This window comes from Phaethon lepturus, unplaced genomic scaffold (genome assembly GCF_000687285.1).
Source record: "Phaethon lepturus isolate BGI_N335 unplaced genomic scaffold, ASM68728v1 scaffold53173, whole genome shotgun sequence".
NCBI lineage: Eukaryota > Metazoa > Chordata > Aves > Phaethontiformes > Phaethontidae > Phaethon > Phaethon lepturus.
In genome coordinates this window covers 1-14,276 of record NW_010532262.1, presented here as the reverse complement: position 1 = coordinate 14,276, position 14,276 = coordinate 1, and the positions used below count along the sequence as shown (strand labels likewise).

Below are 14,276 nucleotides of genomic sequence, written 5' to 3'. Positions count from 1 at the left end.
TCAAGGATTTTTTTTATTTTAATAAATAAAATAAAATAAATAAATCTTAAAATAATTTTGGAAACCTAAGCAAATGATACGTGGACACACAATATTGAATGCAATATGACATGATTTCCAGGCTCGCAAGTTTAGAGCTTAAGAAATCAAAGCTGCGACAGCACAGAGCACCATGGCACAGTGACGTTAGACTAGATGAACATTAAATATCAAGTCACTACGGTTCCCCTGCTTCCTCTCAGGTATTCGCTAGAGAGAGGGAAGGCACCAGCCAACATTTTCATTAAAAGTATTTCACTGCTGTGATGTCAGCGCTGTTGAGAACTTCAGTGGGTGGATACTGGCTATGCACATAGAAACAGGACAGTTGCAGTACGCTGACAAAAAGCCCCCCACTATTTGCTTAGAAAACTAAAAGAGTAGGGACAAGCAACAGAACGAGGGTTTTGAAGTTGCTTCTCTGAAGAAGAGCTACGCTTAATACTCTACACAGCTACACAAATCCCTCTGCTGCTTAGGTAGGTATTTCTGATTAAGTTAAGTCGTTCTGTTAAAACTTTCCCATTTAACAGACACACTTCAAAACATAAACCATAGAAGAAAAACGCCACAAAATCTGCACTGGAAATGCAGACATACAGACACCTCTGTCATGCAGCCCGCTTGTGCTGGCCTAACCATGTAGTCTCCAGCAGGACACATCTCCCACCAATTCTATTCAATCACTCCATCTCCTTGAATCCCAGAAATCATCCTTACTCTTTATGTTCCAGACGAATAATATCTCCATGCCTCACAAACTCCACAGGGCTCGAGGGGTCTGACAGATCTGCAAGGAAGGTAAACTAATCATACCAATGCTCTGACAAACGTATCAGCGTCTTAGAAAGTTTCTTGGCAATGTGCATGCCTCAAGCAGATAATACGAGGCAAACTAATTTGTGTCGACTCTCAGGCTGGTGTAAACCACTGATCTAGTTCAAGGATCAGACCTGAGGGCTACTCCCAAGGACATGGCCCCAAGCAGCACATACTGTCCTTAAATAAAGAGGATGCCTGGTCAGGCTAACCAGACACCAAAACTTTTTTTTTTTTTTTAAATTTCAGGAACTATAAAATTACTCTTCCAACACTGATTATAATTTTGTTATACCTAGATTATTTGCATTTTTTGTTGTTTAGGCAGTTCTTGTTAATTCTTATATATGCATGCTGCAGGGGAAGAAAGGAAACTCTGCCAGACCAAACATGTCTCAGCTACCCTATATGATATTCTAAAACAACAGATGTATGTATAAACCATGGATCTTCATGTTCAGTACTCTATCTTGTCCCAAGGAAACATCCATGCAAATCAGTTGAACACAATGTGTAAGAATGTACCAGGACCCAACTTCTCCTGCACCCACAGTCACAATAACAGATTCCACAAAAGACTGAGTTCAGATTAATTTCCTCTCTGTTATTTGCAACCGTACTTAGATGAAAAGTTGTCAATGCAACCTTCAGCTGAGAAAAATTTATTTACTTCAGCTGTACCATCTGGAGAAGAACTAAAAACACAGTAGACACAAACAGCATTAATCAAGATGGTGCCAGATTCCCCTTGTTCTTCCTCCTCTCATCCTCATATCCATGAAGGATGCTTTGCCCTGGAGGGGACTCAGCATATTTAAGTGAAAACTGAAGCAGCAATTATAAAAGACACTTCACTGGTATTTGTTACCTGTATCAGAATCATGCTTCTTTATAATCCACAGGTTATTCAAATCTTTATGTAAGTAGGCAGTGACCTGAAAACACAGGATAAATTACTTTATCAAACAAGAAAAAAGATGCTGATAGCAGACACCAACAACATGGAAGCCCTGGGATGACTGTTACAGTAATGCCCCCTAGAAAGTCAGTTACTGGCCCCTCCTTAACCCAGCTCATACCTTTTATTCAATGTATAGCCCATACGCTCAGGAGCACTACACCTAACGGCAGTTCACATGCATCATGAGTAACAGCCTCCAACCATACCGCCTGACCTCCTCTCACCCTACTTCAGAGGCTCCTTCTACAACAACAGGATATCCACACCTGAACTTTTTGAATCGTCACTGACCTGTACCAGAACCAGGAGATGGAAACAGCACCAGCTTTAGACAAGCATCACTGGTAGAAATTTATGACAACAAGGCTGCCTGTGACAACCGTAATACTTCTGCCGCAAGATCCAGACAAGGTAAGGAGGATTCAGGGATCAACTGTTAAAGCCTCACGAGCTACCCAGCTAATCCTTACGGGCCTGTTCAGACTCACACAGAATAACTGCTCCTGCCATGGGCAGGGGAAACCATTTGTCCCCAGGGTGCTGCTCCTGAGGGCAACCTTCCCGAGCAACACGAGGAACTGGGCCCACTTTGCTCACTCCCCTCTTCCAGCAGCAGCAAGCCCTGCTCTGTGGGACCCTAGACCAGTCCCAGACCTGAGCCTCCCACCCAGGTGGGAGCAGATGGCTCAGTGGGTGGGTGTGAAGCAGAGCATACAGGAGTGTCTGAGGGTGGGGAAAAAGGGTGAGCTGGAGGTGGAACCTCACACCTTGATGTTATATCATCAGGAGAGGAGGGAAGGGAGGTGGCAGAGAGATCACTGCCTCCATCTTTTCCTCCCTAAATCTCCTCCAAGTTCTAAATTCCCTTCCCCTCTACACAGCCCCCACTAGTGGTCCCAGACACCTACCCTTGTCCTACCTCCAGGGTAGGAAGCACAGGGCAGGGGCAATCTCTACCCTTTCCCACTTACCCTCAAGGAAACTCCCATCAGCATTCTCTCCAAATCCCCTTTCCCTGCTTCTAGTGTCATAAAATACGCTCTGCACTTGAATTTTGCCTATCCTTGAGTCAGTTTTGGTACGACATCTTTATCTAAGTAATAAACAGTAATAAACAGTAATAAACATCAATGTCACATGAGAATATTAGAATTTTTGGTTGGGAAGAACAGCAGGAAAAGAAAATTGAGACAAAGTTTTCATTTCTGAAAACTTCTTCCTCACCACAGAGACTGAATGGAGTTAAAAAACACTTGTTTTTCTCTGGCAACTTTCTTCCAAGGAGCTCAGAGCAATTTTTAGATGCTAAAATGCAAACTGCAAAATACATCTTGGGAAAGCTGCAGAAGCTGCAAAAATTTGTGAAGCTTGATGATGATGGACAAAAATAAGAAGTTCACTTAATTTTTGTACTACTTAATTAGCAATAGTTACATGATTTCAAATTTTTACTTTGATTTATTGCTCAATCATTTAATCAGAAACCCTTAGAGAGTTCAGGTAGTTTAATTATGACTAGCTTACAAATGTAGAGATATCTAATTTAATAAGCAAAGCCTTACAAATTCTTTGGTGACAGATGAGGAAAACGAGGCACAAAAGGAGACTAATTCTGTAAGGTCACAGAGGCCAGTGGCAGTAGTGAAGACAATACACACAGAGCAGCCCTATTCTGTTGCTTTTAAAACACAGAAATGAAACCTATAAGATAATGTATTTGTTTTAAACGTAAGTTTTACAGCCTTCCTTGAGGTAACAACAGCACTTTCATTATGGAAGACTATTTTTAAAGTCCTTTCGGCCTCTATCTGTGGAGGGTGGTCTTGCTACTACAATGAAGCCTTGTTACTGTAAGCCACCTCTCTGGTGCAATGTAGTAGGCTCTCTTCAAGGATCCTTTTCACTCAGACTTCCAAGCCAAGTGTGCAGCTATGGCACTGAGAGGATAACAGATGCTGAGTAAATTCATAGCTCCTGTCACAACAGCACCTAACGCTAAGTGCGATGGGAGCGAGTCGATGGTTGTAGTCAGAGGCAGTACTACTGCAGTACACTAACCTGCTGCTGGCGAGCCCCAATGCCCTCCGGGTAGAGGTGCCAGTGGGAGTGAAGGTATCCCCCTGCCATCCGAAGATTCTTCATTGTGACCACAGACCCGTACGCCAAGTCTACATGGTAAGAAAGGAGGAAAAAAGGCATAAGGCAGCTTTCCTATAAATATCTCCCCCAGCTAGGCTGCAGTGCTCCGATTAGGCGTTCTCCTGCTTTGCTTTGATGCAAGCTCATGTCCTGCTTGACATGTTACTCCACACAGCTCACTGCAAGCTTATCTTCCATCCCCAACCACAATTCAGTAAAACTGTTACATAACATTTGGCTGAAACACTTAAAATACTCCCACCTATGTTTAACATAAACACAAGTGCTGGTTCTTTTGTATGTAGTTTCAATAATGACAGGTTTGAGATAGCTTTCTATAAGAGTATATGGTCAAATTAAAACACGATCAAGTTTGAAAACCATGTGACTACTTTGAAGCACTCCACCACCCAACCCCTACAGCAATACAAGAGGAAAGGGAGGCAAGCTCAGCTATCAGGTAGTGGAGCCAATAGCCTGGCTGCAGACACCTTCTTTCATAACCTCCCAAGACAAGTGGGGGAACACAGTCTTGGAGAATGGACCTGATACTCTCCCACTTGCAGCTCTGGAGCAGGGAACAGAGAAAAGCTGAAGTAATCAGAAAGCTAAACCGTATCAAAGGCTCAGTAGTCCCTAGCCAACCTGAGTACTAGGGAACAACCGCAGTGCCATCTTTCCCCTAAATTCATACACACGCTTGAATACAACACAGCTGAACCAGGGGCATGCTGTGTCACAAAGGAGTCGATATGGAAACAAATCCCACATCTGAACACCTACAAACCTAAGATGAACAGGACAAATCTCTTTTTCTTGTTTCAAGCAACATAAAGGCCAAAAAACACAGAGATGCATGCACACAAAACTATCAAATCCTTAAAAATGGCATCTTTCCCTCTAGAAGGAATATGATGAAACAGCTAATGACCTTGCACTAAACATGGTGCTATTTTTCAGCTTTTTTCTTTTCTGTGAAGAATAAAACTGCACAGAGGAACAGCATGGATTTGACCATGACCATGAAGGCGTAATCTGCACTGTCCTGCCCTGACTCACAGGAGATACCCATGTACGTTGACAACAAAGTGGTTTATTCCTTTGGACACTCACGCTCTGGAACAGAGACATTATGAAGATTGTTCCCAATCAGCTGGGACTGAAATGCTGAACTGAAGAAACCATCCCCAGGACCACTACAAAAGAGAGCAAAGAACGTGAGAATTCGAAGTCTGGCAAAACAGGCATACAAAGCTCTATCATGCATTACCAAACTGTTTTTACAGAAGGAAAAAGATAAAACCAGACATAGCATCAGGAGAATAATGACTGCAGTCCCCTTAGAAGCACAGACCTCTAATGTTGTGAATCATAGCAGGTACAGTCTTGCAGGAAATTGTCCAGAGCTGCAAGGACTTGAGGTGACAAAAATGTACTCACTGACACTGCACAAAGCACCATCAACTATTTTTGGAGGTGTTCTTATGACAAATAAACTGACCCACTGTCAGGTTAGATATAACAAAGACTCCCTCTGTGGCTCCTTAAGTCTCATTTCTGCTAAGAGGGTAGTAGTAAAACCAGTTGACTTAAATTGAAAAACAACAGCTTTAATTCTTTTTTTTTTTAATGGTGAAATGCTTATTCACCTCATCTCTTAATGTTGGCATATGGAAAAACATTACTTGGCCATTTTAGTAGCTGTTGCGCTCTTTCCACATAAAAAGCATCCCTTAGTTGCAAGCATTCAGAGAAGTCTTCCCTTTGGGCACGCTCAGGATTCTTTTTGTTTGTTTGTTTGTTTAATCACAGCCAAAACATTTTTCAGGAATGCGATGCCTTTTCTTTTTTTTTAATTACAAAAACAAAAATAAAAAGAATGGCATTGAGACATTTTCAGGTCCAGGAAAGAGAGGAGGAAGAAAAAGGAGAGAGAGAGTTCAGTTAGGATACTTGTTTGGCATTTCAGAAAGTCTTAAGCTCAAACTCAATTTCACTGCCAGCTTGACCAGAGCCTTTCTCTAAAAACAATTCAGGAGTCTGGGAAGGGAGTTAAACAAAGACACAGCTTGTGGCTATGCTTCTGACACTGAAAATGGAGAAATCCATAATTAACAGCCTTTAATTCAAAGCAAAGTGATTCTTCTTCTGGAGAAAACATTATTAAATACCTTTTATTTAATACTGTAAAATGAACAGCAAACATAGCCGTGTAGAGGGCAAGTGGGAGCAGGATGAGGCAGAGCACACGAGCCAGTAAATGCTTCCCAAACATGACCTGTAACAAACACAACCTGGATCAAACAGTGCAGCTGCAGGAACAACTCCACACTATCTCACAGGTCTCTGAGCAATGGTCCTGTGGCAGAAGCCTACCATGCAAGCAAGCCCAGCGGGGTGCAAAATTACCTCAAAAAGGCCTAAGGAGCAGTAAAAGCTTAGGCGGACCTTGTGCATCTCCAAAAGCTGGAGCTGGGTACCTTGAAATTTCAGGGTCTTGGCAGGAAGACAAAAACAGGCAATAGAAGGGTTTAATTTTCAAAAATGTTAGGCATGCCTAACTTTGGCAAAGGAGGTTGGGCAGCTCCCATTGACAATACTTCAAAAATAAGAACCTCAACTTGTTTATCACATCTTGATACAAAATCACAACAAGGAGATAGCTTCCAGAATAGCAACTGTCCAAGCTAAGCAAAAGAAAATGAAAACATGAGGGCACAACCTACTAGATACAATTCTCCTAACAAGTATCCCTATGTAAATATGACTGCAACGAGGACTTCTTGGGGACCTAGATATGCTGCATTCACAGAAACCAGCTCACTTAGCAAGGATGCTCTTGCACTGCAACTTCTGTTGCTGGTCCTCAGCCAGAAGTGCAGAAGAGTCAGCAGCAAAATTTGCGAGTGTCTCTACCTGCCTCAACACAAAAGCAGAGCATTTTACTTAAATCCCTTGGAAAAGTGGTTTGCGCACAAATGCCCAAGATGCAACTGCATAATCACATCCTACTGACATTGCTGGTAGTAGAGTAAGCAATCTAAATAACAGGGTGGGCAATAGCAGCTGTGAGAAAAGAAAACACCTTAAATATTGCACATCTAACTTCAAAGCGGACAAAGGCAGATGTACTTGCTATCTTCCATATTTATTTTACATGTTACCTATCATACAATCATTAAGCTAATCACCCTCCATCGCTTAATAACAGATCCAAAGATTTCAGAAATAATGGAAAAAGAGCTGAACACATTACAAAACTAAGAACTTCCTGAAGTCGACAAAGGAAACAGTTGCCTAGCTCAAGTACTTGAGCGTAACACTTAAAAACCACTGGGCACTTGGAAAAATACTGATTGATGGTATATAACCAAATCTATTCAGCAGAGAGGCATACGAACTCATCTCCAGGTCCCTGCTCAAAATGACCACAATACGCTTCAATCTTTGTGAAAAGGTTTTCTTTATCTACAGACTTCAATGAAAAGTCAAAAAAGAAAATGTACATGAAGGACAGCATCAAGCAAACCAGAATATTGGACCAATATGAGCTGAGAATTCTAGAAATGAAATTAGTCCCAAAAACCTTGCATGTAAGTCATGAGTAGTTTCCTAACAAAAGCAGAAATAAGTTATTCAGGCTTTCATGGGTTTAATCCTCACTTCCCCTCCATCCCCCCTCCTCAAGCACCAAGGTTGCCAAATAGTTAGTTATTCAGAGAGCATCTACCTTCTGGACTAAGTTTCTTTACATATTCTAACACTCAGGGGCTTGCTGCCTTTGCTGCCAGCAGCACAAATTAAATCACTGTGCAGCCATCTGCTGGCAGAAACCTTAGACATGATGGATTTGTTCCATTTCAAATGCAATTAACTGACTTTGTGCAAGAAGTACTTCTCCAGAGCTTGAACATTGCATCTTTGCAGCCTGTATTGATTCACATTAATCTAATAGAAAAAGTCCCCCAAAATCCTCACTGTTTATGAGAGAAACAGGAGAAAAACAGTAAGTGAAAGGTACAGAATTTTGGAGCTTCAGAAGAGGCCGAGACAAGAGGAGAACTGAACACCTTTTAAAAGATGTGCTTGAAGAATTTGTTTTCCTGCTGGTTGCAAGACAGCAAATGGTACATGAAGGTATTTCTCCAAGTGTTAATCCCCAAATATAAAAATGCAATATATTACAACAGGGCACCCAAACACACTAGCAAATTTCCTGGAGCTTATAAGAACTAAACGTGTGTGAAATCAAGCAGGCTATGGTTGCCTTCATCCTCAGGTCTGGCTACAGAGACTGCAAGTTGCAGAGCATGCCTATGTGTCATGATGGACCATAGCATGCTACTTCTATGTGGCCTGTGCCCCCATACTCTCATAAGGCAGAGCCTGAGCTTGCACTGCTTATGCAAACTCAGTGCTGCAAGACATGCCTGTCTGCCAGGTAGCATGTACTCCTCAGAAGGTCATGTAACAGTGTTGGACAACATCTTGCTTTGGGCCATTGTACAGCCATTTCTAAAGAGCATTTTTAACCTAGACTGAAATAAAATTCATCCAACTGGAAAGGTAATGATTTCTCTCAAGAAAAAAAAAACCAAACTTTTTGCTGTGCTTTTTTGACATTGTATCCCACCGACCTATGTGTTTTTTTTTTTAAACATATGGCAATAGTTTTGCCATTATAACCTTCATCTTTAATCATCATCATCCACCTCAGATGTCCCCTTTTGCTGGAGACAGAGTGTCACTGTTCAGATAGTTCCATAGTTGTCAATAACTAGAAGAATTACAAAGGCAAAAGAAACCCTTAATGTAAAGAAAAGTTTTTAACACTCACCAGCGACAGACTAAGGTTCCCCAGCAAGTCCCATAGGTCATAGATTGTGTTCAGGCCAACCAAGAGGACTACAAAAAGGCCAACAAACTTTACCCCCATTGCTCCAGCAAGGTTCACGCCAGTCAGACTCAGCCAGAACCACCAGGAGGCAGAAAATGGCCTGCAGGACAGAGAGAGCAGGTCAATAAATAAATGATGGCTACTTGAATGAGCATTTGTGATCAGGAAAACAAACAGCAAATTGGCTACCCCACAAAATTACATTCCATCTTCTTCTCAGGAGCCCATGAGGAATAGAAAGACAATTTTTTCACTAATTTTAGATTGATGCAAGGATAGTCCTTATACAGGCTTCAGAAGGGCCCAACACGTAAGCCTGGGCAGCCCTAGATTCTCCCTTTAAGAAGAGGAACACAGGTATAAGCTAAAACACTAGTGTGAAGAAGTCTGATACATGGAATATCTGAAAATAGAAACAGGACTTTTGCTCCATAAAATGCAAACTTACATCTCTCAGAAAGCTAGGGACATGGGGGAGAACAGGAGAAAAAGAACAGCTACTTTTCCTAAAGCAGAAAGACCATAGTGGAAAACATCTACCTAATGCACAAACAAAAGCTGCAGCAAAAAGCAAACAAATTACAAATTAAATTAAAACTGAACCACAGAGAAGAGGCGAGAAAAAATGACAGCAGAATTTAAAACCCGTTTCCTATTGACTCCTGATGCCTTGACACTTGTATTTTGTCTAGACAAAATCCCCATGACCTGCTAAGCGATACAATAGCTACAGCTGGCTTTTAATTTGCATAAAATCAAGTAGTCTGAAAACAGGACTGGCTCTAAGACATGACAAATAAGTTCATGTCAAAGCACTGTAACTTAGTGCTTGCACTCCCTGGGGTGTGTGTTGTAGATGAGAATGGCCTTGCATGGCCCCACATGACGCTGCAGGCTGCATTTGAGCATGACGCTGCAGTCACACCAAGATCGATGTGATCAGTGCTAGCACATTTCATGAAACAAAAATTGCTCATATATAACACAGTATTCTAAGCTTTTATGTCTTTGAATTCTGGATGCATTGTGCAGAAACTACTCTGTATAGGCCAGCCACAAAGAAGCCTTTTGACATCTCCAAATACCTATAAATCACCATCCCTCTCTGAATGGGCTTACAGCAAATATCCTGAGCAACTTAGCTGCTTTATTCAGAAACATCCTGGCTATATTTCTCTCAAATTTTTGGTACCAATTTCTCTAAACCTAACAAATTACACTATTTACCTCAGCTAGCAGGATTTTCTAAGTACTTATAGGATTAGAGTCACAGCCAGCCTGAAGACAAAGTGAATTGGTTCAAGATAACAAATTAATATTTTTGCCATTAAGGAGCAAAGCCTTGAACAGGCTCCAACCACCCTTCATTCCTCCTTCTTTGACCTACAATGCCCTACACTAGCTTTCTTTCCTGCCAAGTTTTAAAAAGTTTTAACCTTTGTTTTCAAGATTTGCAGTTCCATAAACACTATTTCTGCTGAAATTTCCTTTCATTCTAAAATAATCTACTTAAGTATCTCCTGGTTTACCCCAGCCACAATACTTCCTCCCTAGTTTCACAAACCCTCATACTAAAAATTTCTCTGCCCTACCATGAGCCATTGTCACCTCCAAATTTCCTGAAACAATCTAATCTCTGCCATTCAGCCAGACTACCAAGTGCCAGGCATGTTCTAGTACTTTATCTGTGTGAAAGTCAAGTACCTATAGTTTAACAGAATTATCATCTTTATCTTACCTATCCGCACAGCTGTTACATTTCACCATACTCAGAACAGCTCCCATGAGGAAGAACATCAGAATGGGGTCCAGCAGAATATATTGGGACAAAGTAATACAGCCCGTATCTGCAAACAGATGTGCAACAATGTCAAAAAGGCTTGCGGTTCCAAAGTGAACCTGAGATTGCAGGAAGCCAGTTTCCTCAGTGTAGTCAAGACAAGGGGAACAAGGGAAATTTTAGAAACAGCAGCAGATCAGAACATTTCAACTTCTCATTGGGTAACAAATGAAAAAAAAACAACCTCACAAAAACCAGGCAGTACAAAAGTATCTGTGAAACACCATTTGGGAGGTGCTGCTAACATATTCAGATGGAGAGCATTATAGACAGCAGTGATCTACCTACCAAGGCACCAGCATGGATGCTACAGGAGAAGTCATCTTTCAGGTGTTACCTATGAAAAATGAATATGACTTGGATATTTTAAGTCTCCAAGCCTCAATATCTGTGTGTTGTTACAAAACCCCAATTTGGGTAACTCCATTTGCAATGTTAATTTCTCCACTTGGCTCAATTCAACAAGGAACTTATTAATTTCTTACTGTGAATTCTTCCACAGTAATGCAGTAGGCTGTTAATACCTCTATAATTCATATGGGAGACACCACTATTTCACTACTGGGCAAAATCATTCTTGACCATTCATCTTATAAAAATTCTTAAAATTGAGATGAAATGTAGTCCAACGTTGTGGTTATGCACGTAACGGAAGTGCCTATGAACTAAACAAGACTGTAAAATTCTCAAGAAGGCCACCAATTAAAAAGCCTCACATATATAAAGCAGAATTACTTTGCTTTTGGGAACTTCTCTCATTAACCCAAATATCTCCTGGGTAGGTAACACATGATAATCCAGAGATTAAATTCTCTGAACAATTAACCTGCTCAATTTTGCTGTAGCAGGAGCACCTACCAAAAATAAGGATGAAAGCTGTGAGTAAGGCTGCTGGCAGTGATTTTGACAGTTCCAACACTGTGAGGTAGGCGAAGGGAACCAGGCAGGAGCCAAGGAATGCACAGAACTGCAGAAAAAGAAGATCATGGGGGAAGTTATAACCCTCCCCAAGGTGAACATGCACCCACACCCTTTCCCTTCCTTCGTCTTCCACACCTACCAACAACAGGAGGTGTTGCAGTAGCTGAACTGACTCACTAAGAACACCAGACAAAAGCCAAATGAACAAAGATATTGTTCAGAAGAGGGACAGCTTCTTACCCTGTTCTATCTCTACAAGTGTCAGTAACAAAAGTCGGTCATTCTCTTGCTAGACTACATCAGAAGTTTATAAAAAGATATGTCAAGTAGGTGCACTACACATCCACCATACTCAACTTATTTTAGCAAAATACTAGATTATAAAATCTAAGAACAAAATACACCTGTACCTTACATCTTTAGCAGACCAGTATCATCTCCCCTACCCAAATGAGACTGAGGATAGTTGGAGGAAGAACAGAAATAAAAAAAAAAAGAAAGCAGCATTACAGTAAAATATGTTCTCTTCAATGCCTGGTTCTACCACTTCTCCCATCTCTGGCTCAGGGAAATCAAGAACCATGAATTGCTGGAGATCAGGAAAGTAAACAAAGAAAACATGCCTTCCCAGTTTTTATCCTTCTTTCTAGGCTTTAGCAATTGGTCATTCTTTCTTTTTTTGGCTCGTGTAATCTGCTGTCAGTTTTACGGCTCTTGGTCTTCCTAGATAGCAGTACAACCAGGGTTTCAGATAGAATAGTACTCTGAATAGTAATTTCCGCCCCCCAGCCTGCTCCATCAGCTTACTCATCTCAGTGTCACTGGTGGTGACAAACTGCAGGTGGCAGTAGATGATCCTGGCTTTTTGACGTCGTTGGCTCTCCAGCAGAGCAGCCAGGCACAACGGAGTGAGCAGAAGCCCAAGCTCAGCAACGTTCCCTTTGCAGAAGAGGCAAGATACGTGTCCCACTCAGGAGTGTAGTCCCACTAATTAGCAGCAAGGCTTAGTCTCAATCACCTTACTTTCTTACCTCGCCTCTCACAGCGAGACAGTAAAACTTATTCACAGTACAAGCACTAACACTTTTCTAAGGAGCTTAAAGGCAAGGCACAAGGCTAAAAGAGACCTCTGATCTGATCTAGAAGAGCTGTTCTTATGGCATAACTGTACTTAAATGCACAGGAGAGCTAACCAGCTTGATACTAGCCTATAGAGCCTTACCCCTCTCATCCCCAAGTAGTTGTGCTGCTCATATCTGTCCCCTGGTTTTTGGAAAGGAAATGTACCATCATATCCACTAAGGTAGCCAGCAAGTCCAATCAGCATCTGAAGAGGAAAGATGAAAAAGCTAGTCAGGGAAATGGCATTGGAGGAAGCAGTATCAAAGCCAGCAGCAGGTAAGATTTTTATAGAAGCCAAGTCTGACCCAGAGGATAACTACTTAATTCAGACACATCATCCAAACAAGAATTTATGTGCAGAAGTCATATGCATACATATTGCCCTTTTTCTAAAGGAATAATCAGAAGGGATCAAAAGGACTTTGGCTGCTGACTATAAGAACAACTGCAAGCTCAAGAGAAATACCAGGTGTGGATTTTAGCAGACAGAATTCTGTCTCTCTACATTTTCCCATAGCTCCCTACTTCTATAGCTTAAGGAGACCTAAAGGAAGATAATCCTTCTGAATTAAGTTCTATTCTAATCGTCTCTGTGGCAGGAGTGCACCATCACCAACACTGCACACTGCTGCTAGAACAAGTTCTTTGATTGCAGAATAGCAAGTCAAGGCTTTCAGGGTCCTTTGTGGCAGGAGTCTCATTTACACACAAGCTATCAAGAACTGTTTGGTTCCTTTGAACTGTAGGCTTCTTTTAAATATGCCCTCCAAACCATGTAAGTGCCACGTTCATTTTTTAACGTCAAGTCTGTCAAACACCCAACATGCAATACTGTTTTGTTTTCCCATATTCAAAACATTTTCATAAAGAAGAAAAGATGCAAGTTGAGGCTCTGGACAGAGAATGCAAATTACCATGATGCCAACAACAGTTAGGAAAGGTATTGGTTTTCATCACATCCTTCAGCCAAAAGGACGGGGAAGACTTTTGCTGGCCCACTCCTGTGGCTTTTAAAACATGTAACAGAAGAGCAGTTTACCTTCCCCAAAGGGGGGTGGACATCAAAGAAGAAAGTCCGATTAATGTAATAACTTCCCATCTTCCCAAAATGAGTTTCATCCCAACTGGAAGAAAAAAAAAAAAAAAACAACACACCAAATAACCTGCTATAATGCTGAAGACAGTAAAAAAATCCAGGAAGGTCTTTCTACTCATGCGTTTCATCACACAGAGGGTTAGTGCCATACACTATGTATGAGACAATGTATTAAATTCACTAGGACATCATGGAGAGTAATTCAGCCATTCTACGCAGGGTCTTTTTTAAAGGGTTTGATATCAGCACTCCAAAACCTCTACTCTGCCCTTCTGATTCCTGGTTGAGCTTAAGATGTCAAAAAAAAATTCAGCCTGCAACCCACGGATCCCCCAAACCACTCCTCTCCAACGGGCCGGGCGCGGGGAGGGAAGACGGCTGTTCCCGGGGCGCCTCCCGGGAGAAGGCGGACACCCATCCACCAACCAGGGGCTCGGGCCAG

General features: G+C 41.6%; 1 protein-coding gene across 1 annotated transcript; it reads right to left on the bottom strand.

Annotated features, from left to right (window-relative positions):
• Window positions 1–759: 759 nt before the first annotated feature.
• On the bottom strand, window positions 760–13,856 carry LOC104619023 (protein O-mannosyl-transferase 2-like; the record flags this gene model as incomplete). Its single annotated transcript, XM_010284773.1, has 10 exons — window positions 13,778–13,856; window positions 12,839–12,943; window positions 11,554–11,662; window positions 10,594–10,702; window positions 8,796–8,955; window positions 6,130–6,236; window positions 5,072–5,154; window positions 3,878–3,987; window positions 1,727–1,793; window positions 760–829 (listed from the first exon to the last, which is right to left on the bottom strand). Coding segments are annotated over exons 1-10 (980 nt in total), but the record flags the coding sequence as incomplete, so codon positions are not given.
• Window positions 13,857–14,276: the final 420 nt, after the last annotated feature.